The following is a 23,394-nucleotide window of genomic DNA, read 5'->3' on the forward strand; positions in this document are numbered from 1 at the left end:
AGCTTTGAAGATAAGGACACTTGGAGTTACAGGCAGCGCTTCACAGGAAGCGGTGGAAGAACCGGAGGAAGAGTGCGATACAATCTCAGGAACCCATCGAGGGGATGGGTTGTCAGGAGAGCTGGCATGTATGCTCAGTGTGATGCTTTGACAAGAGGGAGGGAAGCACACTATTAAATGCTACTGTATTTTGCGAAACATTTTTTTCACTTCCAGTTTGGCAAAAGGAGGCAATAGCTATCTCTCTGAAAGACCAAACCGTCACACTGATGTTGAGCTTGTTGCTGCCAGTTCCAAATCTGCAAGAGTCCCTCCTCTCAGTCCTTTCTCTACTCAGATCTCCTGCTTAGCACCCCTCTTTCCTCTATTACACTGTTTCATTGTATCAGTTCATAGCCCCAGAACTGTAACAAGAAATAAATTCTTTGAATGGCTTGCGCAAGCTGCCACTTCAGTGCCCCAGATAAGCTGCGGTGTAAATCACAAGAAAAATACTCTGTAGCGAAAAAGGAAATGAAGCATTGTCTCAGTTTTGTAACCACTGAGCTGGCTGCTCTGCATCCCCAGGGCTGCCTGACAGCGTCTTCCTGATGTATCCTAAGGGACAGCAGGATCAGGGATGTTTTCTTGACTATCTCTTCCAGGTTCCATAATCACACTCACCCCCTTCACAACTGTAGGTCAGAGACAGAGACACAGAGTACATGACCCCATACTGTAGTTCCCTCTGATAAAATCATTTTGTCCAGAACCACTTCCACTGAGCAAACCCCGCTGCAGCAGGCAAGGCTTGAGCTCCAACCACCCCCCCATCTCCCTGCTGAGCGCCTTCCCAGCAGCAGTGGGGTTCTGTTGATGCTGCTGAATGCCCTGCATTCCTCCAGCTTCAAGCAGTGCCAGGCACCACAGCTTACTGAGCCCATCCTTCCGCCCTGTGAGAGCTTCAAGCTCCTCCTGGCTCTGTTCCACCAAGTGCCAGTCCCGCTCAGTTAACCTTCGGCAGTCCCTCAGAGAAGGCATGGAGCCAGGGAGATCAGTGGAAGCTGCTCTGGCAGACAGAAACAAAGCAGCAGCATATTTACGCTACCTGAGGTCAGCCTGTAACCACTGGAGCGTTTCAGATGATAAATATATGCATTAAAAGTCTGTAATTCCAACATGCCGATCACAGATTAAAACCAGACCAAATCCCAGTAACCCACTGGATTCCTTTGCTATGCTATGAACTACAGTTGATCACGGAGATACCTGCCAGAGGTTCTCCTGTTGCATATCACATCCACCTGAGCACATGTTCTGGGAAAGATTTAGGCTTTGGATAATAAGAAAGTAGGGCAGTTGCTGTTGACAGCTATGCTTACTGTGCTGCTGTTGGTAAATACACAGAAGCTAAAGTGACAACCCTAAAAACAAAAGGGAGCAGATTCTCCTTGGTATGAACACAGCTCCCATGGGATGCTGCAATGCAGTGGCATCTCAGTCTTTTAACTTCTTAATGGTATGGCTGCCTCAAACCCTCCAGAACTGGAGGTAGTAAGTTCTTAGCATCCATAACAATAATGGCAGCAGCTAGAAGGCCAACAAGAATTGCCCATTTAATCTCACTCTGTGCAGCCTGTACCCTGCCCGTCCAGGATACTTGACTTTGTGGTGGAAAACAGTTTACTTTTGAGCAGTATCTAGGACATTGGAAACTTGACGCTCATTCAAACAGCATATAATCCAACAAAGGTTAATTATTCCCCACTTCTAAACAGAATCACACACAGAGCCAGACTGGGCTGCCAGGATCCCTCTCTCAGTAGAAAGGAACAATAGGGAGAGGTACAGAGAGGCAGGTGGTGTATTTGAAATACGCTTTGTGTAGCTTTCCTATTACACATGCAGGTTTTCCTCTTGCACCTGTTTCCACCACTCAAACACCAAACTATTTAAAGACACCAAGAGGAGAGGGGAGAGAGGGTGTGGAGGGATGCGATTCATTCTTTGCATTCTCTTCCCCTTCTTTACACGTCCTTGATTTCCCTTTATGGGGCTAGTTTTCAACTTTTTCCTCTTTCAAGGCACTGTAAATTTGTGGCTGGAGAGCTGGGAAAATTTGCATTTAAAGAGTTTTAATAAATTAAAAGCCCTTAGGGAGTTTTCCAGAGAAACTGAATTCTCTGGAAATTCACTGGGCATCACTTGTGCTGAAATAAAACACAACCTCCAGCAAGGACATCTCATCAGATGAGAGTTAATACTGGTTGAATGTTTACAAAAATCCTTCCCCTTCCTTCAAAAACACATCAATCCTTTTTAGAGTGTTTCTACATCTTAGCAACTAAAACTAAAAAGAGGAGTAGAAAGGCAAAAATGCAAACTTCTAGGAAAGCAGCTACAACTCAGGCTTATTCAATGTGTGGTGTAATAGCTCTTTCTGTGAAGACACTGTGGAACAGCTCGTTTTTTCCCCGTTAACCAGTTCTGCAGCCTTCCCTGTTTGCTGTGCACAGTGACTGTACAGGGCCCTGAAAGAGATCTGCTCCCTTCTGTTACCTGCAACAGCATGGACCAAAGAGAGCACAAACCAACAGCAGCTGCCTATGTCTCCAGATGCAGTTATATTCTTCCACAGAGGAAAACTAAATCAGTACATCAGATACCAAATGCTCACCAGAAAAATTCCACCAATTTATTAGATATCTTGTCCTTGGTGAGATAGCTTGAGCCAAACAAGTCTGCATATTTAAATACAAAAACCCTTCAGAGTCACAGGAGATTCCAGAAATGCCAGAACCCTGAGCTCCCTTCCCTCAACACAAAGAGAATAATCTCTCCCACCCACTTCTCTGCCCAGGTCTGCACTGCATCCACCGAAGTTTTAGGGTCTCTGGCCCATCTTCTTTAGGGTTCGGTTCAGCTGGAATTAGAGAAAGCAAATGTCAGAAAAATACATAGTGATTCACATACACTACTGTTCCCCTCAGCAGACTTTATTCAATGCTTCTACTCCTCCAACTCTTTGACAAAGAGAGCAAGTGCAGTGTGTGAAGTAGAAGGGGAACAAGTAAAACTCTCCTCTCCAAGACAGCAAAGGAAGATGTGGGGAGAAAAGAGGATGCAAACTTCTAGCACTAGTATCACAACCCTGTATTGCTCAAGTCCCCAAATCTCAGGATTTTGCTGTCTAAGCTTCCAGTGCACAACGGCCTCTGTTGGGAAAGTGGAGCAGTGACAGAATGTCACCTCCTGGCCAAGCACAATGCTGAGGTCATCTGTGCTCCTGGAATCTTTGAGGCTACTTTCTAGAGCCATAGTTATGAGGTTAGAGTTATGATTTTGGTTGTATTACTGACAGAAACACCGCAATAGTCTCGGGACAATGGAGTCAGTGTCCTTGGACAGTAAAACCCTCTTCCTTTTCCACTGTGGCTCAAATGAGCACTTCTCACAGAAAAACATACCATTCTTCAAAGGCCAGCAGCTGCTGCTTAGAACACCTGCCTCTGCCCAGTGCCTTGCAGAGCAAGGGCTCACCCCAGCAAGGAATCACACAGCTGTCTCACCCAAGCACGGCTACTCTAGGGCCTGCACAGCCCAATGCTTGCTCCATGTTTCTTAGAGAGCTACACAGCTCTGCTGCCCGGGCCTCACCTCCTCAAACTTGTGGATCTGGCGGATGAAGAAATCTCCATAGCGTCGAGCAACCTTTGTGTCTGCAATATGGATCATGTCCTGGGAAGAGAACAGCATGAGGTCAGGAAAAGGACTGTGCTAGCATGGAGACAACAAGAACTGCTAAACATGAGGAGCAAACTAAGGGGCTTCACTCCAGCCCTGGTTCAGCATCACGCATATCTAACCTGTGCTAGTACCACAGTAACCATTCAGCTTTCTGTGGGCAGCATTCCCTATACCTTTGCCTGTCATGGGTCCCCAAATCACACTGCATTCACATCTCACATTCTTGCACACTCTGCCTATTTTTGTCTCTCTTTGCAGCAGTTTGACAGTTCCAAGCCCAATTCATGCTTCTCTCTTTCAGCAGCTAAGAGTCACACTATATAACAGGAGCACTAGGCTGAGACACAGCATGAGACCTTGCAGAAAGAGCTCTGCTCTAAGAGCCAAGAACAAGGGGCAACCTAGTCTCCTTCCTAGCAAAAAACCTAATGGTTACTGCTGTCTTCTCTAAAAATGAAGTTCTCCAAGACTCTTTGCTACGCCCTCTGCTGCTGGAGCTCCAGCGGCAGTATGGTGACATGTCCATATACCTCATGTTTAGATTCCTCCTAGCCAGAGATAAATGCTCCTTCAATGAAAAGTGGATCTGTAACATGACCAAGAAACATCCCTGCTTCATGAAGTAAAGGAGAGATGTGGGGGACACCTATGAAATTGACAATTCCACCTGGCCCGCTGACAGCACTGTCACTTAATTGTCACCTCCCAGAAAACACTGACAAATAAACAGTTCTCTGTGTCCTGGGGAAGACACTTAGGACCTTTGTTTTTTAGGTATGCCGACTGCCAAAGCTGTCTGTGACATCCCATCAGTCTTTACCCATTGACACTCCTTTTAAGCCAGGACTACAACTTCACTGTGGGCAGCCAAGCCCCTCACATGGCAAAGGAAGAAGGGATGTTTCACACAGGATGGAGCAAGACCAGGTGCTGCCAATTCCACAATTTCCTGGGTGAAAGAATTTCCTAGCCAGCAAGGGCAGATACCAACCTTGTCAATATAGAAGTCAACCTCAGAGGCGGACTGGAACTCTCCGTCAAGGGCAGATATGCCACTGGTCCATACCAGGTTCTTCATCTTGTGCTTGAAGACGAGCAGCTGGATACGAAACTCCTGCTCTGTCAGGTCTAAGAAGCCAGCCAGCTTCGCCACTGGCATAGTGGTGTAGAGCTTGAGGAAGCTACGGATGGTGGAGAGCTGGGCCTGCTGCTGAACCTCATCAGCAAAGACCTTGAGCTGCTGCAGGAAGGGCTCCTTGTGGTAGTTGGGGTGCACGTTGTCGTAATTGGGCACCACAGGGGAAAGGAACTTGGGGCAGGCGTAACTGAAGAGCTCCTCATAGACCTGTGCATCGCCCTTCTGCATGCGCAGCATCTTGTCCCCGTACTTCTCCCGCAGCTGCAGGTGAATGCTCTCATCGATGCGCATGGGGTACATGGTGAGGGCGATGGCCAGCAGCGCGTGCATCTGCTCATTCTGCTTGTTGATCTGAGACAGAGAGGAGAACCTGTCAGCCTGACAGTGTGCTCAGGCTCCAGGGTGCTGAAGGGAGCCGGGAGCTGCATTTTCCAGAGACAGACTTTTACCCGAAGCATTGATGGTTCTAATGCTCAAGGGGGACAGCACAATAAGCAGTACCTCTGGGCAAAGCAAACAGATCAAGGCTCTCACCAGTGAAAAAGAGGGCTGGACAAAAGGAAAGTACAGAATGAATGTATCCAGAGCCATACAGAACCCGGATGGCCAGAAGCAGGTTTGACTGCTTTGGTGCAAAGAAGTGCAGAGAAGGGAAGGCAGATAGTTTAACAGCCATATTCTGGCAAGGGATAGTTATCAGGGAGGTCAGTGAAGCAAAAACTGTGAAGGAAGATTTATCTGAGTGTGTAATGAAACAGCTGTGTGGCTGAAAGAGACATATCAAATTTTTGAAGTGTCACAGAATTAAGACTGGCAGGATTTAGCTACACAGAGTTAGAAATAAATCATGAGGATGAAAAGAAGACAGCAGCAGCAGGTGGTAAAACAGGCACCAGAGACAGCTTAGGTGGAAGGAGAAAGGAACTTTTGTTACAGCCATATCTGTGAACGATTATCAGATAATGGAAATATATCCAACAATGGTAGCAACCTGAAGCACAGAACTGGACTAAGAACATGACTCAGTCTGAAGAAGTGTCAACAAGAAAATCATTAGCAGCTGATATTCAGTAACAACCTTGTCTAGGGGGAGAGTGCAAATGGAGCTGGGGCAACAGTGTGGGGAACAACCAAAGTAACTACTAACACAGCTAAGAGGAAATATTGCCACAAATGGCAAAGGAGTTCAAAGGATGCCTAGTCACCACTGTCAGCAAAATAAGGCTGGACTATTCAGCGTAGGCTATCAGGTGCTGGAGGAGGGGCAGGAAAGAAGAGCTTTTTCTTTTGGGAAGTCTAGTCTATTCTATCTCTTACCATCTCATACTTGTAGGTCGTCCTCTGAAACATGCTCTTGGTTCTCTGGATGTAGAGCAGGATGTTGGCAAAGACACGGATGGCATCCTGGTAACGCCGCATCATAAGGTATGCGAAGCCCACGTAGTAATAGGTGGTCACCTGGCACTCGGGTACCCGGGAGTACATGCTCTGAGAAGGAAGAATCAACGTGCAATGTTAGAGGGGAGACAATCCAAACAACTTGTTACCCAGAACCCAGCCACCTCTGCTTTCACTCCCTTCCCAAATATAGAAAAGAGAGGGTTAATTCAGGATACCTCACCTCCCACCCATCCCCGCAGCAGCTTCCTCATTGTTAATTAGATCATCCCATTTCCTATGTTTTCCAGTTTCAGCTTCCTGCAAGCAGAGAACTCATGCAGTGTGCCTAATATTGGTCTGCTCAGTTCCCTTTCCCCCTGTTTCATTCCACATCCTGTGCCAGACAGCACATACATAGATCTGTGCCAAATATTGGGCCAAGCCCACGTTGCTGCTGGACTTCAGTTAGCCACAAGCAGCACCCAATTCTAGGGCAAAACCACACAAGGTGGGAACAGGCATGGTGAGAACAAAAGCCAAAAATACAAGAATGAGCCATTGACAAAGACAGGAACAGTGTGTTCAGCTAGTTACCACTGTTACTGCTTACATTTCCAATGATATTCCCTGTAACAACACTGCCTTCCCAACACAGCAAACGCCCTAAAAAACTAGGCAATTGTGCTGCAACAGCATCAGGCATTATCATATGGCTTGATTTAATGCCAAAGCTCCAGCTGAGCCCAACTACAAACTCCTGACAACTACAGCAGATACAAACAGTATCCTCAGCTGGAAGATTCATTATGGCAATCTTTCACCAGCGTGTTTGAATAGAGGCAGTTGGAAGACTGCAAGAGAGGGCTTAGAACATGTTGTACTACCTTCTTGTTGAGCTCGATGTTCTCCAGCACCTTGATGGCTTGGTAGTAATCTCCCAGCAGAGAGTGCAGACGCAGTAGCCCAACCAGGCTGAAATAGCCCAGCATCTTGTAGAGGGAGTGGCGACCATATTCACCAGCCACACTTTCAGGGTCACCTAGGAAAATAAGGAACCACGCTGACACCCTCCAAGAAAGCAAGCTTGCCTTTCAGCACCTCTATGTTTACAGGCAAAAGGAGCAAGGCCTCTAATGTATCACCAGCACTTCTCAGCTAAGGCAAACAGAACCTGGTCCCAGCCAATCCAATCCTTGATAATGGGTTTGATCCAGCTCCCAACCAAGTTAACTGAGTTTGGTCAAATCAAAGCAAGGCAGCACAGACACCAGTGCTGCTTGGCACCACCCAGCTAGCTCACCTCCACTTGTATAGACCTCCAGCTGTCGGTTGATGTTGGATTTGTCCACCAGAGAGTGCAGCACATTAAGGACACTGTGGACGTTCCAGATCTTGGGGTTGGAGCGAAGGAAGTCGATTTCCTCTTCAGACTTCTTGGCTGTCTTACAGCGGTACTGGCTGAAAGACTGGAACTACAGGAAAAAGCAGAGATTCAATGATGAACAGCTTGTTTGCAGATGCTCAGCTGAGTGCACTAAGATTATAAGTTGCTCACACAAATGCAATACAATAAAGTAAAAGTTGCATGAAAAAAATAAAAAGAGTTTCGTCTGAGATCACCTGGAAATCAAAATGGTAAATTATATCACTTTTAAAGCACGTAGGGAAAAAATGATACAGTACAAAGGGAAAAGGCCAGAAAACAGATTGAAGCAGAGAAATATCTCTTAAGACAATTAGGACAGGCAACTAAACACAAATTTGCTGTCTGAACAGGTAGCAAAGAGAATGACCAAATCAGAAGATGAGTCTGCATACACACATCTTTTTTCTATATATGCACATATCCCTTTTTTCATCGTTAAGCTTGACAAGACAGCATTTGAGGAATTACAGGCAGTTCTATAGTAAAAAGTTACAGATAAAAGAATCTACAGAGAAAAAACAACAGCATTTGAGATCTGTACTGCTGCACTCAGAAAAATAAGTGTAAAAATATTTCCTAATGTTAAGATCTTAGACGAGAGCTTATTTCAAAGCAGGTCATCAATCTCTCAGTGCAAGCATAAAGGCCCAACTGACTAAGAAACACAAAACTTGTGTTCTGAAACAGAAATATCCACAAAAGTTCAGGACTCCCTAAAGAGCTCACCGAAGGTTTTTTTTACGTGCAGTGGTATCCTCACTATGAAAATCACAGCAAGAGAAGAGATGGAAAATTCATACAACTAATAAAGACAAAGCCACTCCAAAATGGTCTAGACTTATAGCCACATACCTGGTATATGAATTCATCAATGATATCCCAGAGCCACTGGTTGGGCAGTTCCAGGGGAGCAGGGCCATCAGCATCTGCAGAAGAATAGATGAGAGGCTCAATACCTTGAGCAAGAACAGTGGCAGAATTGGAGGAGTAGATAAATTAAAGAACACAAGAATTTCCTTGAAATGGGAGATGCAGCAGTAGATGAATGAAGCTTCCAGTAGGGCTGTGATATGTAGCTTCTACTACCTCAGCTGCCTTCACTTTCAAAGACTATGAACATGCACAGGGTTAATCTCTAAAGTGTGACGGCTCTGCAGCAGCGATTCTCAGAAGCTGTACACAGACTGTAGGGGTTTATCCCAACTGATCTAATCTCCACAAAAAGCCTGGCAGGGAGTCACAAACACTAAAATTTGCTCCAAGGGGAGTCAACAACAGTAAACAGTTGTGAAAACACTGCAAGTTCCTTTAGCTTAATTTTTCTTTAGCTTCATTTTAATTTTTAATAAAAGTAGATCAAGCAGTTCTCAGGAAGACAGAAAGCTAAATAAGTTTTATTCTTTACAGTGTTTCAGAAAGCACTGGGAACTATTTCTGCTTTTTATGGTTTTAAATTCATGGATGCAAACTGCTCTTCATTCAGCAAACTCAAACATACAGAAAACTCGTAGACTACTTCTCCCTCTGCAATCTATACACAAACATGTTGCAGTTCTTCTGACCCTTTCTCCAGCTCCACCCTCTCCATCCACTCTCCCTCTCCAAAAATAACAAACTAGACATGGATTGCAGCAACTCACTGAGGATGTAGTTGAAGAGATTGCAGTAGTTGTAGTAGGATTCAAATCTCTGCTCCAGTGTGGGCCCCCCCTGCAATGAGAAGTCAGCACAGTCTGCTTTGTTTTGAGCACCAAAGAGGGAAGTTCATGGACAACAGCATACAAAGGACACTGAATAGTCACAGCAGTGGAGGGGCTCTTTCAGAAGTGTTAAAGCCAGTATTCAACTAGGACATCCACCAGCATCACCCAGAAAGCCTGAAATTGTATCACTGTTGTCCCATAGAGCAGGGCTGACTTTTCCTGTACAGGTAGCTTCCCCCAGGACAATCGAGCAGTCAAAATTCCTGTGAATATTGTGCATTAACCTTCCCTCTTCCCCTCTCTGCTGCCCAGACTTAAGAACTTCCTATACCTTCACCAGCGTTCCTTCCTTCTCCCTTTATGAGAGGCCTTAATAAATCAACAATTCTGTTTCTGGACAGCATTTCTTAACACTTTGACCTACTGGTAAGGAATCACTCTCTTCCTAGAGTTCTCTCTCTTGTTCAGCCTGGAGACACTGAGTCTGAGAACCACTAACAGCACAGTTTGAGAAACCAGTTTCTCCTGCTAAAGCCTTGGATTAACACAGCACTTTTTAAAGTGCTCATTTCTCCACCCTCTGGTCCATAGTAAAATTGCAGTTATTACTTATATGCCCCGTAAGTCATGTGTCTGTTCAGCTTTTTTCCTTAAAAAACCAGGTACTGCGATTTTCTCACTGACTTTAAAGCAGCTTAAATAAAAAAAACCTGAGGGATTTGTTTTGTTTCACAGAGCATTATTCCTTCCACTTCTTCCTCCTGTATCCTTTATGGTATCCATACTTCCCTCTTTGCAAAGCACTCTGACCCCATGAGGGGTTTTTAATCACAAATAATGCACCTTCCTCTTGTGAAACTCCCCTCATCCACCTGCTCATCTGAAGAACAAAGAGTCACCAAGAAACACACAAAAAAAGCAATTAAAATGTAAATTCAATTAGCTCCCAAAACCTCCTTCTTCCCTAACTCACTAACTAACTCACTGAGCAGCACTGAATGTCAGAAACAAACAGCTTCTTGAAAACTCAGATCTGTCTTCCGATTCATTTGAGCTATCAGGGAATCCTGCACACTCATTATAACCAAGCCTGAAGAGACAGCTAATGAGCCTCAGACAAACAGTCAAGTCTTTCTTGCTTTTCAGCAATCAGTGAATCCTTACCAAACTAACAAAAGGCAAGAATTCTAAGTTTCCCTAGAAGCAATGTGACTTACAGCTCACAAACCCATAAATCCTGTCTTGCAAAAACTGTGGGACCACTGAAACTGTGGTGGCAGCAAGATTTGTCAAGTTTGCTGGCACAAAGAAACCAGCATTCAATCCACAGGAAGACAAAGGGCCAACACTCACGCTGACTTTGGCGTAGATGTGCCTGTAGTACAGCTCCTTGTATAGGATGAGGAAAACAGCATCTGGAAAAGATGACAGAAAGGGACATGAGCAAGCCACAAGGCCTATTAGCCTCCTGCCACAATCATAAAGGGAAGCACATAAGGATACTTCGCAGTTTGACTCCTTGCCAGGCACCTGCTGAAGGAGCTGCCAGAGCGGACAAAGACAACTGACTCAGGCGGCAGCAACGCTGTGCACCTGCTCACCCATGGATCAGAAGGATTTAGTTCCTTCTCTTTCCAACAACCAAAGAAAAAGACTTACCGTTCCCAACTTGAGGGGCAATGGCCTCAGCCTCTGGCCATGGGGTGTTCTTAAAAAACCTTTCTGTCAGTTTTGTCCAGCTGAAAGACAAGCACACGTGGTATGAAAAACCACTTTTCAGTATGACAGTGATGGAGTTAGAGATGACAACAGAGGCGCCTTGGGTTTGATGAAGGCTGAGCACCACCCCCACCCCCTGTAACTCCAGTGTTGAGGCAAAGAACAAGAACTGCAAACTAAGCAGTTAGTCTTCAGTTTATCCCTCAGTCACGGAACAGCCGTGCATGTTACTTTGTTACTTCCACATTTTCTTTATGGCAAGGTGACACAGCTACAAGCACGAGTGGAAGAGTATCTGTAGGGAACACACACAAAAGTTACACCTCACAGCTTTCTGCAAACTGCCTGGATAGCATGACTAAGGTTCCTTTTTGTAGCCTCCATATCTGTTAGGCCAGGGCTGATATTCTTCTTCAGAGGGGTCACAACTCACCTATACTTATGTTAGCCTAACAGGCTGGAAATATATGGGGTTTTTCCCCCCAGTAACCAAACCAAACCTATTTTAGAGAAAGCCCAAGTTTGGAACACAGGTAGCAGCAAGATTTGGCAAGCCTTTCCTTTTAAAGGCAGGGTGCACTTTCATCCCAGTTTAAACAGTGATTCCCACTTGCAGGGAGGATAGTGTTGTACCTGTTCTCATAAATGTCCTGGATCTCGTACACCTTCTGGTCAATAACATCACTGGAAACTCGGCTGGCCTGGAGCTCGTACACCTTCTGGTCAATGAGATCTGACACCGTCTTGTGAAAATACTGAATGAAGTTTTTGATCACTTCGGGGATCACTTGGTAGGTCTGCTGCTCGTACTGGCGCTCGTAGGCCAGGTCTTGCTTCGGGTCTCCTGCGGGGAAGGTGGAGTAGTGAAGCAGCCGCCGCACGGCCTGGCCCGGCCCCACAGACCCAGCCGGGCGCCGGAGCCCCCGCGGAAGCGCGGCCCAGGCCAGCACTCACCCGTGTGCATGTCATAGTCGTTGGAGTAGGCGTAGGGGTCGTAGGCGGCCTGTGGGAAGAAGGCGGCAGTGAGTACCCGCGAACAGCCCGACTGCGCCCCCCACGCCCCACGCCCCACGCCCCACGCCCTCACCTCGTTGTCGTAGTCCTCCCCCGGGTAGGCCATGGCGGCAGCGGCGCGTCGCGGAAAGAGCTCCGGCCGGAAACGCGGGCCTGGGGCGCGCACTAGGACGGGGCTCGGAGGGGCTGGCTGATCACTTCCATTGGTTAAAGCAACTGTCCGTCTTCAGCTCCCTGAGCCGCCATGGGCTGCCTGTGGTCCGTCCCTCCCTCTGATAGGAGAACGCGTCTGCCCGTCAGGCTTTCCTGGTCACCGCCTCTCTCCTCGTCTTCCTCCTTGCCTGCGCCCTTCCCATTGGCTGCACGCAGAAAGCGAGGCGCCTCCCATTGGTCGAGCGCATACGGCCCGCCCTGTTGCTATGGTGACGCCCCGCCCCTCTCCCCCGGCCCGGCCCGTGAGGAGATGGAGGGTGGCGGCGGGGCCGGCGCGGCACCCGGCGCGGGGCCGGGGCCAGAGCCGGAGTCGGAGTCGGAGCCGCAGCCGCAGCCGCAGCTGGAGCTGGAGCCGGAGCCGCAGCCGCTGGTCGGGCTGCCGCTGCTGGAGCCCGGGCTGCCGCTGGGGCCGGCGGCGGGCGCGCCCCTCGGGTACCTGCACGTCCTGTGGCAGCGGGAGGAGCCGGCGGGCAAGATCCCGGCCCGCCGCCTGCGGAGGGCCGCCCGCCTGCACCGCCGGCTGGGGCCCACGGGCAAGGAGGCCCACGGTGAGCAGGAGGCGGCGGGGAGCCGCTGTCCCACCCCGGGACAGCTCTGCCTTCGGCCGGCTCCGCATGGGAAGGGGGTCGGATCTGTTCTGGGGGCGACTTGGGAAGGCATCCCTGGTCCTGCCAGAGGAGGGTGCCGGTCAGAAGTGGGAGGGCTTCCGGAGGACACGAGGAGAGCTGTTCTTACCTGGTGGCTTGATCTCCAGCTTCCCCTTCTCCTGAGCCAGGAGCAGCAGTGCGATTTGGCCCCACAGCTGGGCTCGAGCACCAGGATGGGATGTTCCAGTAGGGAAACGCAGCTTTTTCTTCTGTGCTTCTTAGTAATTGCTTTCTGAAAAGGCTGCGTGAAGCTGCCAATAGCAATGATTTAGACACAGGTAAGGCTTCTGTCAGTCCCACTTGGGATCTCTTTCTGGAAGGGCAGTATGTCAAGGACTCTTATTTTAGGAGGGGACAAAATGGGTGCTGATAGTTTGTGGACGTGGTGGTTTAGATGCTTCAGATCTAGAAAATGCTCTTCTGGAGCCCAGTTTCATTCTCTGATCAGAGTGGGGCTGGTTATAGTGTTCACTTTTTCACTGCAGCTGGTTCATAGAGTTAATTTACCAACTGCCTCGAGCTAAATCCGCACTACACTGTTCCAGCTGCTTTAAAATGTACCTTTTGCCCAGTTGTAAGCAGCAAGAGAGTAATGTTTTGGTTAAGGTGGAAAAGCTGTGATTATCTAAGCCATGCCCTGTAAGATGAGGCAGTGTGACCCAGTAGATTAGAACCAGGACCAGAGATGGACTCTGCCTCTCACAGTGAACTCACAGAGGGCTCATGGCCTATCTGTTACTCTCTTTACCTTTCTAGACTGTGGATTAGGTGGGGTTTGATATGAAGTGTCCAGCAACAATATCTGCCCCTTTTCATTGTCCCTCTTTAGACTGTGCTGTCCCCTCAGCTGTGCTTGCCTTTTATCAGGCCAGTCAGTGAACAGAATTGGAAACTTGTTCGACTTGTAGAAAATCCCAGTCCACCAGATCAGGGGGAGGTTTCAGGTCCTTCAGCCCCACAATACACCTTCTTTCACAAACTAATGGGTAAAGTTCATCTGTGGGTTCTGTCAGTACAGAAGGGCTGGGCTTCAGTCAGTGAGTCAAGAGCAAGAATGAAAGAACGTGGCTTTATGGAAGTCGGTTTCAATCCATCTTGGATGTGAAAGACAGGTTCCCCTATTTACAATCCTGATGTGTTTTCTGCACTCTGCAACTTGAGAAAGTGCCTGATGATTAATTTATTCTTCATCAACAAGTAAACATCTTTGCTGTTTGCTGTGGTGGCATTGGGTGGGAGAGGTTATGTCATTCCTACTGGCTTCAGGGGAGGACTAGCTAAAGTGTTCCCCATTAATGGTTCTCACTGGGGGCACTCCAGTCTCCTTGTCTTTCTTCTGGAGTATCAGACATCCCCTGTTAACGCCACTTCCATCTTTTCAGATGTTCCTTTCAGTTCTGTGCCACACTTAAAGCAGGAGGTGTACAGGAGGAAATTCAAATGTGGCTATAATTCGATCTCTGGCAGCTGAGATGAACAGTGACTTTCAGTGGTCTGAGCTATCTAGTTTCTGTCTCCAGTACTTGACAGTCTTGGCTGTTGCAGGATATGCTGCTAAATATCTCAAAATATAGTGAACCTGTCAGCATTTTTAACAGCTACGTAGCGAGCTCTATTTTATGCACTCATCAGGGTTACCCTGTCAGGGTGATCTCAAAACAACAGGAGTAATAACCCTTACAGTTGTTCTTACCCACGTTGCAATAGATGCTATTTTTATGTACCTAATCTTTGCAACCTTTACTGGTCTCTTTGCATTGCTCTTGTAGAGTCGGTGCGCTCCCCTGCTTGCTACCCATACTGTAGCCACCATTCCCATACTTTTGCCACACCGAGTGGCAAAAGGGAAGGGGCATAGTCAAAACAGGTGTGAAAAAATGGCATTTCTCACTAGACATAGTTACACTGTGAAACTTTGACCACGAGTCCATGTTGGTGTGAAAACTTTACACAGGCACAGAAAAGGACCGTGCAAATCTATGGGGAAAGCCCACGGATGGGTAGTAAGCACAGGATGCTAACTCTAGCTTGGGAAGTGCCTGAGATACAGATGAGTAAAGCTGAGAGTTAGCCCCACAACCTTCCTGTCTTTTTATACTCTAGGCATTTGCTGCAGATTGTCCTTGGAACTTGAAAATTTGGCTAGATGGATCCTTAGCCATTAGTTGTTGACTTATCTTTTGTGGCAACATGTGGAAGGTGGTAAAGGCTGAAACAGAGGGTGGAGGTTGTGCTGCCTCAGCTGATTCTGCTGAGCAGGATGCTGGTTCAAGTCCCATTGACTTGGCAGCTGACAGCACATATATCTGCCCCAGAAGAGCAGATAGCATTACCCCTCTCTGATCAGGTGCCCCTTCAGCTTACCTGCTTTCTTCTCCTCCTTGGTGCTGTCAGTGCAGCAACTCTTGGAGGATGGAACTGATCCCTGTGCTGCGGACGACAAAGGCCGGACCGCCCTGCACTTCGCCTCCTGCAATGGCAACGATCACATCGGTGAGTGGGGAGGGGGAGTTCTGCCTTACAACCTCTCTGTGGCAGAGATTTCAAAGGATGCTCTTTAGTTTGATTCAGCATGTGACAGAGATTGCTCTTTTGTGTCAAAGTTGCCAGCTGAACTCTGGCCCCAGGGCTTCCCATGTCCCCCTGTTGGAGGGGGAGCAGGACCTCCCAGTTTTAGGGCTGTACTGATGCAGAGGGAAGGGTGTCCTTCCACCCCATTCTTCCCCTCAGAGAGCCCAAGGGCAGTGGCACTGCTTGACTTTGAGCTGGGTCCTTCTGCATTGCTGCACAAACCCCTGTTCCCTGTCTCAGTAAGGAAGCTGATGAGCTGAAGAGAAGCACCTGTAAGGCAGCCTGGTGGCTGCAACGTGGACCTGTGGCCCATATGGGCCTGACCTGTGGGGCAAAGGGAAGGGACTGATGTGGTTGTTTCCTTGTTTCCAGTGCAACTGCTTCTGGACCATGGGGCTGACCCAAACCAGAGAGATGGGCTGGGCAACACCCCCCTACATTTGGGTAAGTGCCACAGAGATGAGTTTTGCATGAAGAGAGGTGAGGTGAACACCACCTTACTGTTCCTTTCCTCTCCACCTTCCTCTTCCCTGTGCCTCAGAGTATGCATCCCCAGATTTAAGGACCTAGAAGGGGCTCTTTGAATTTCACTAGCTTCACTCCTCACAAAGTTTAGGGTCAGAAAAAAGGTTTGAGAGAATCAATTTCCCTCTCTCTGCCAGCCCCAAGGAGCGCAAGCTCTGTTCCAGAGGGAGTACTCAGGCTTGAGTGTGAGGTTATCTTAGCATTTGAGCTGTTCCTCTTTCCCATGGCAAAGAAGCCTTTGGGAAGCAGCAAGCTCCACGCTTGAGCAGGAACTCGTTTTTGCTAGTGCCTCTGAGTTGTGTGTCCTGTGTTTTCCCTCCCCAGCTGCCTGCACGAACCATGTTCCTGTCATCACCATGCTGCTGCGCGGAGGTAACATTTCCTCTATAACAATTACAGCCTGTCCCTTTCCTGCCTGCCCTGTTGATACTCCCCAGTTGATCTTGACAACAAATCTCACTTTCTGTCCTTGCTCGTGCATCTTACAGGGGCCAGAGTTGACGCCTTGGATCGAGCTGGCAGAACCCCACTGCACCTCGCTAAATCGAAGCTGAACATCCTGCAGGAAGGACTGTCCCACAGCCTGGAGGCCGTACGCCTGGAAGTGAAACAGGTAAAAGAAACAGTGCCATGTTCTGGTAAGGTGGCGCAGCCCCTGGCAGCATCCTGCACCCTTTATTTAAATACCTGTTTGTAGGTTCTTAACCACTGTGGGGAGAGTTTGACTTTCCCTTCCATTTTCAGAGACCTTCCTTTTTCCCAATCTCTACTCTAAATTTTTGCAGGACCTCCCTTGGCTCTGGTAGGCCAAGGATGCATTGAATATCCTAATTCTCGGGCTGTATGGAGCACTCCTTTTCTTCAACCACCATGTAAGACAGATGCCTTGTGGCAGGAGAGGGACCACAGCATGAGGCTGTAGCTATGGTGTGCACATGCAGGGACTCTGTATTTCTAGAACAGTCTACCCTGCTCCAATATGTGGAGCCATGGAATAGGAAAGCAGTTGTGAGGTTACAAATGAACACGGCATGGGCCTCACATCAGGAGCCTTGTAGGAGCCACAAGGATTTTCATCCACTGTGCACAAGCAGATCCTGCTGGTGTGGGAAGTCCCTGCTCCTCACAGTGAGGGAAGCTAGCTAGCCATAAAGAGAAGCTTGATGCTTTCGGGGCTAAGCCTTATGCTGCTTCAGCTGGGCCTATCTCTCTTCCCTGTTCCTAAACCAGACATAAGGATCACAAGTAGTCCATCTGTGGCTGATGAATGCCTCTGGTGACTCACTGGGCTCTTGTGCTGCCATTAGTGCTGTGCAGTTGCTTTGCATTTGTTCTTCTCTAAGGATCACGTACTCTGCCATGTGCTGCAGCATCAAGGCTGTGTACTTGGTGATCTAAGTGCAATTTAATTTTTCCTGTAAAAACGCCTCAGCTTGGTGCAGCTCTCTGATGTTTGCCTTCTATGCCTCTTGGTTTCAGATTATCCAGATGTTGCGGGAATACCTGGACCGTCTGGGGAGGCATGAGCAAAAGGAACAGCTGGATGACCTCTGTTCCAGGTTACAGATGACAAGCACAAAGGAGCAGGTAGGTGTCGTTGAGCTACTGTGACTCACCTTGTGTTGTGGCTCCTGTGTGTAGGAGAATGCAATTGCATGAGCAGTGGACGACATTAAAGACACGGTTATGGAAATGTTTTTGTTCACATTGGGTCAAGTGGGCAAGTTACGTGATGACTTGTACTCCTTTAGGCTGGAATTCAAAATGCAGAAAGCATTGCTGTGCCTAGCAGCTCAGGAGAGAAGCTGAACATCAGATGGGCTGAGGGCACAGTCATTTTAAGGCCAGGATCAGCACAACCACACCAGGTTGCAAGGCATGTTTGCTTTTTTCCTGCAAAGAATTGGCCCTTAGAAATAAGCTTAGAGGAAACAGCCCTGATACCACTGAGTTTTAGGTAATGCAGCAACACGCTTTTATTTTAAGGACTGGCTAAATCGCACAGGGTGGAGGTTAAGCATCGACCTCCTGAGGAATGAGAAGAACTCCCATTGCCTTACATTAGGGCTTGTTTGATCATGAGGATAAGAGCCCTTCTACATGATTGTTGGGACCAAAGGGATCCTGTCCTAGCATAAGCTCAGCACGGGCATTACTGGCAACCCTAGTTCAGGGGTAGTCCCTGCTGTGTCGCGGTTTATTCTATGGTGGCGAGTGGCTGTACAGCTGCATTCCCCTGCCTAACAGCCAGCTGTATTCTTCTGTCAGGTGGATGAGGTTACAGACCTCCTGGCCAGCTTCACATCGCTCAGCCTGCAGATGCAGAAGATGGAGAACAGGTAATGGGCTTCCAAATCATCTTCCTGATGCAGCAGGAGAAGCCTTAGAGAGAAAAAAAGGAAGCTGAAGCTTGCTTCCCAGATCGCTGAATAAACATTGCTGCCAGCGGCCTTTCCTGCCAGACTGACTCTCCAGTGGTGCTCAGACTGTTCCTGTTGGTGCTGCCACAGCTGCCTCACGGGGAGGCAGCAGGCTTTGGACAACAGAGGCAAGAGACAACAGAGTGCCGCATCTGTGACTTTGGGGTAAAAGAACTGCTCTACTTTTTATCAGATGGGCTGGTGATGAATAGAATACCTTTTCCAGAGATATTTTACCGCCTTCTAAGTACTTCAGCTTGATGTAGGTGGTGGCTGATGTCATGTACAGTCACCAGCCCTGACTAGTGCACTCAGCAGCTGGCCAGCATCATAGAAATGCTTGAAACGGGCACTTTTTGCCACCTCCATAGTGCTCAATTGCCTGAGAGAGAAAGTGAATACCTTGGACAACAGAAGGCTTTGTGCTGTGAGAAGTACACACGCTTAATTCTGCATGCTAGCAGCTGAGCAAACATACTGCTTTGAGAGACATGCACTGAGGCTTAATCCTCACCTTCCCCATAGCCTGTGGTCAGAGGGCAGAGAATCTGATTGTCTGGTTACAAATGGGATACAGCTTTTGCTGGCCTCATTTTTTAAATCACTGCTGCAAGTTAGTGCTTAGATACTACAGTGTAACACTTGCAAAAAATACCCAGGTACACAGCTAGCAGGTCAGAGCTACCCTGATGCAAGAATAAGGTTTGGGGGGTGACAATCTTAACATAGTTTTAGGTAGACATCTACATCTTGCAAAAAACCCCCACCATAACTGACTTTTGTGTTTCCTGTTACTGGCAGTCTCAGGCAAGGGGTCCCATTGTGACAGGTGTTGCACGTGCAGCATATTATTGGGCTGGCATGGATATGGGTTTATGTCTGCCTCAGCAGCACCAAGCCCACTGGTCAGCAATCCTGTGTTTCTTGCTTGTCATGCAGAGCCTTAAGTGCAGTGTGAGAAACAAATCATGACTTCTGCTGGGAGTCTGAAGTGATGCAGCTATGCAGTGAATTGATCTTGCTGCTCTCTCACTTCTGCCCCTGTGGTTAGTAATGAAGATTTAGATTACTTTGTTTTGGAGCAGGGATCATGAAATCCCATTGGTAGGGTGCCAACAGCAGCAGGGAGCAGGAACATGCCCAATAATAATCTGAATTCCTACCTGTGTACCACACCATGGTAGTGCTGTTAGCCATACCCATTCCACAGCTTGGAAATCACTGTTTGGAAGAGTGCCTTATTAGGATTCAGCTTAAACATGCAGCAGCCACAGTTTGGAGCATTCTTCAGAGACATTTAGATCAGCATGCTCTCTGATATCTGCCTCTTGTCCAGGAAGAGATTAAGTGGACCTCTGTGTTCAAAGCTGAGATACCAGAAATAGGCATGGCTTTTAGATGAGTTCACCCATGAGGTGCTGGAGAACATGACTGGGACCAGCAGTCTTGTGGTTGGTTGGGCTGGAGCTGTCACTATGAATAGTGGTACTTTGTTATGATGTGCTGGATGGGAAGGATGCCGAGGAGGTGGGAGACAATCTGACCTTTTTGTATTTTGAACTTCAATAAAATCCTGTCAGCCTTTTAAGACTCCTCAGCCAAATTCTCTTTTTCAGAGCAGCCCATTTCTCTTTCTTTACTGTATGTTCCAGGCCCCATGCACAGCACTGGACTTGGTAACTGCTACTGTCATAGCTGGTACCGAAATCAGAAGCGACAACACAAAATTGTTTGAATTCAAACACTGCTCTGTTTGCAGATCAAAGTACATGGTTGCTGACTGACTTTTTCTGATCCTGACTCCCACAGACAAGAAATCCAAACTTGAAATCTAGGCATTTGCTGTGAAAACTGAACAAATAGAGGAGAGAGATTCTCAGCACTCAGTGCTTCTGCACTCTTGCAAAGGTATGGAGCTGGTGGGAAGGTAGTGGCTGAATTTGTGCCTTGCCCCATGCTGGATAAAATGACTGTGCTGTGAAGAGGCAGCAAAGGGATGAGGGACTGGGGAGGGACATCTGGGCAGTGCAGAGAATTTCCAGTGTGGTCCCTGTGTAAGGAGCAGGTGACTTTCATGTCCAGCCTTTACTTACCCTATATCTTCCTGTCTTCACAGCCTAGTCTTGGTGTCCACATACACCCAGCTATCAGCGCTTCTGCCCTCAACAGCCTTGTTGCTGAGGAGACCATTAAGGTGCTCAAAGAGCAGGTGGCTGAAATGCTCTTTAACTCTGCAGTTATTTTAGTTGCTGATGTTGTCTGCTAACTAGACACCCCTTGGAAGCTTACCTCAAAGCGGGAATACATCTAGCTGGGACTCAGAGTGAAGCTTTTAGCCTCGGCACACGTGATATTGTCGACAGCTCTTCAAGCCTTTGTCTCACCTGGCACTGTTTTTTTCATAACAGCTCCTGACAGGGGAAAGGTGGGGGTGCTGCAGACAGCCAGGAGCAATTATCTTGCTTCTTGTGCAGCACTGCTCCCTCCATGGGAGGACGATCAATAATAAAACAAGCAGGGTTATAGGAAGTTTTGCCGCTGCTTTAACAGTAACACCAGGTAAGAAAGACAAAAGGGTATCTGGTTTTCAGTAGGGAAAAAACTGTATCATGTAGGAATCACATTCTGTGAATCACCACACTTAGTTCTGCTTTCCTGCCTCGGGAATGAAGCACTGGGCTGCTGAGAGCCATATCATGTGTTTGGTACTGGATGGAGAAAAGTTTTATGTTTCTTTGCATCAGCCGGTCTTGCCAAAACCTTAACTACCCTGTCATGCTCAGCAGCTGTATCTAGAACAAGTTAGGTGCTGGGGAGGGAAAGAAGGAAAGAAGAGGTTCCAGGGGAGGAGGAGACGGTGGCTTCACGCTGCTAAGAGCTGTTCACTGGCACTGTTTGGTTTTTTTGCTGCTCCTGGCCTAGAGACTTCAGCTTCTCCCAGCAGCTATTTCCCCCATCCTTGCACCCTGGGCCACAGATTTCCATGCACAGATTTCCCTGCACAACCCATGAGGCTGGTGGCAGCTTTCTGCATCTCCCAGTGGTGTCTGCTGCAGCAATGGAGAATAGAAACAACAGCACAGGTTTCCCTCTGCTATTTGTTTTGCTGTTATAATCAGTTCAACCTCCTTATTTTCTTTGTACCACACCATCAGACGCACTTCCCAGATCCCTTCCTGAGCAATGATGCATCCCTGTCCTCAGGGCCATGATATTAACTGGGACTTGACTCTAGGCCTTGTTCCCCCTCACCCCTACCTGACTTCCAAATACCCTCCATTTCCCCTCCTCATTCAGAGCATGGCTCTGCAGGGATGTGCTGAATCCCCAGCTACTGAACCCAGCAGCAACCTCCCTGGCTCTACAGCCGCTGCTGTGCTATAAGATGGTACCAAAGCCAGCGAGTAAAGACTGAAAACCTGCTTGTGTCTCACTGAGGACTCACAGCAGAAGCAACAGCCCTGAACAAAACCTCCCAGCAAAGCCACATGGATGTTGCTAAGCAAAAGGCCTTTCTCTGAAGCAGCCACTCACCCATGCAAGCGAATGTGAAGCGTGCACTGTAATGTGTGCGAACATCAAGAGTTTGTTCAGCTCTTCAGCGGCTGAAATAATTAATCTCTGACATCTGAATTCCTTTATTTCCTCCACCTTTGCCTTTCTAGCACACTCCAAATCCAGCACTGCAATTACCTGTGCTGCTAAGGAAGCCCAATGAAGCATCTCTGGCAAACTCCATGAAGCATCTCTGGCAAACCTCCCACCCTTTCATCTGCTTCCTCTGCTCACTCTGTGAGCAAGACAGATCTCTTCTCCTTCATCACAGGAGGGTACTTACAGAAAGATGCCTTCTTCATGTGGTGTGCCTGGCCCACGTGGGAGAGCAGCCCTAGGCAGCTGAGGGCTTAGGGGGTGAGTAGGTGGAAGAGTCAGTAAGTTTTGATTAGGAAGCTGATAAAAGAGGTATGGCAAACAGCGTTCCTTTGGTTTTTTTCTGAAAGCTCTGAGAGGGGAAGAGGTCATGTGGTTGTTGGAAGAATTAACATAATCAGCTGTCAACCTGCTAAGGCTGATTGTGGATTAGCAACCAGCAGCTAAACCCAAAAGCAAGTAACCAGAATTCCCACTCCAGGACTGCCAGATTTGCATGCAGGGGTGTAAGCACGATGAGCTTCTTGGCATCTGGGTCTGACACCTCCCAGCAGTGTTGGGCTCATGTCACACATGCCAGGGAGATGCCAGACACCAGAACCAGTGCACAGTTGGCAGGACTAAGTTGCTCCACAGAGAGGAGATGGTGCCGACCCCTAGCCACAAAGCCTCAACCTGCTCACACCTCTCCCATTTCATCTCTGTTTCAGCTCTTGGAATGGCAGTACTCGGCTAATGTGGCAAACCAGCCTCTCCAGTGTTAAAGATGAGCTCATCAGCCGGGGTGATGACAAGTAGGAAAGAAAATACAAGCAAGGAGTCATTAATTAAGGCAAGAAGCTAGGAGCAGAGACTGCAGAATGCTAATCAGTCTGGAGGGAAGGCTGCGTGGAAAGCAGCAATGAAGTTCCTTCAGCTTTAATTAAATCTAACTATATCAAGGATGTGACATCTTTGCTTCACCTCTGCTTTTGAGCTGAGAAACCGGTTGGAGCATGTACGCTGTTACTGGGCAGACAGGAATTCCCTCCTGGCTCCAGAGCCTTCCCAACTGAAACTCAGTGCCTGCCCATCCTGCTCACATGCTCCCCAAAATCAGGGCTTAGCACCAGGCAGAGCTTAGGGAAGGGGCCTGGGGCTTGCAGCCACTTGTCACATTAAATGCACTTTCTCCTAAGATATTCCTTGTTTTCTCTGCCCTGTTTTATTTAGGCTTCAACCAAATGTGCAGCAGTCAGTTCTGAGATGATCTGCTTCCTTT

At 48.0% G+C, this 23,394-nt stretch overlaps 2 protein-coding genes across 2 annotated transcripts; one reads left to right on the plus strand and one right to left on the minus strand.

The window, feature by feature from the left end:
* Window positions 1-2,649: 2,649 nt before the first annotated feature.
* EIF3L (eukaryotic translation initiation factor 3 subunit L) lies at window positions 2,650-12,461 on the minus strand. The gene is made up of 13 exons (XM_017823422.1): window positions 12,180-12,461; window positions 12,047-12,095; window positions 11,726-11,936; window positions 11,033-11,112; window positions 10,727-10,788; window positions 9,311-9,380; window positions 8,523-8,596; window positions 7,545-7,716; window positions 7,129-7,283; window positions 6,182-6,352; window positions 4,718-5,215; window positions 3,637-3,717; window positions 2,650-2,902 (listed from the first exon to the last, which is right to left on the minus strand). The coding sequence occupies exons 1-13, from the start codon at window positions 12,210-12,212 to the stop codon at window positions 2,864-2,866; spliced, it is 1,695 nt and encodes a 564-aa protein (XP_017678911.1). The 5' UTR covers window positions 12,213-12,461; the 3' UTR covers window positions 2,650-2,863.
* Window positions 12,462-12,569: 108 nt separating this feature from the next.
* On the plus strand, window positions 12,570-23,220 carry ANKRD54 (ankyrin repeat domain 54). Its single transcript, XM_017823309.1, has 9 exons — window positions 12,570-12,867; window positions 13,197-13,244; window positions 15,361-15,459; window positions 15,910-15,981; window positions 16,387-16,434; window positions 16,551-16,675; window positions 17,542-17,649; window positions 18,331-22,394; window positions 22,844-23,220. The coding sequence occupies exons 1-8, from the start codon at window positions 12,570-12,572 to the stop codon at window positions 18,403-18,405; spliced, it is 873 nt and encodes a 290-aa protein (XP_017678798.1). The 3' UTR covers window positions 18,406-22,394; window positions 22,844-23,220.
* Window positions 23,221-23,394: the final 174 nt, after the last annotated feature.

The sequence above is a fragment of the Lepidothrix coronata genome, unplaced genomic scaffold (genome assembly GCF_001604755.1).
Source record: "Lepidothrix coronata isolate B3197 unplaced genomic scaffold, Lepidothrix_coronata-1.0 Scaffold102, whole genome shotgun sequence".
Taxonomy (NCBI): Eukaryota; Metazoa; Chordata; class Aves; order Passeriformes; family Pipridae; genus Lepidothrix; species Lepidothrix coronata.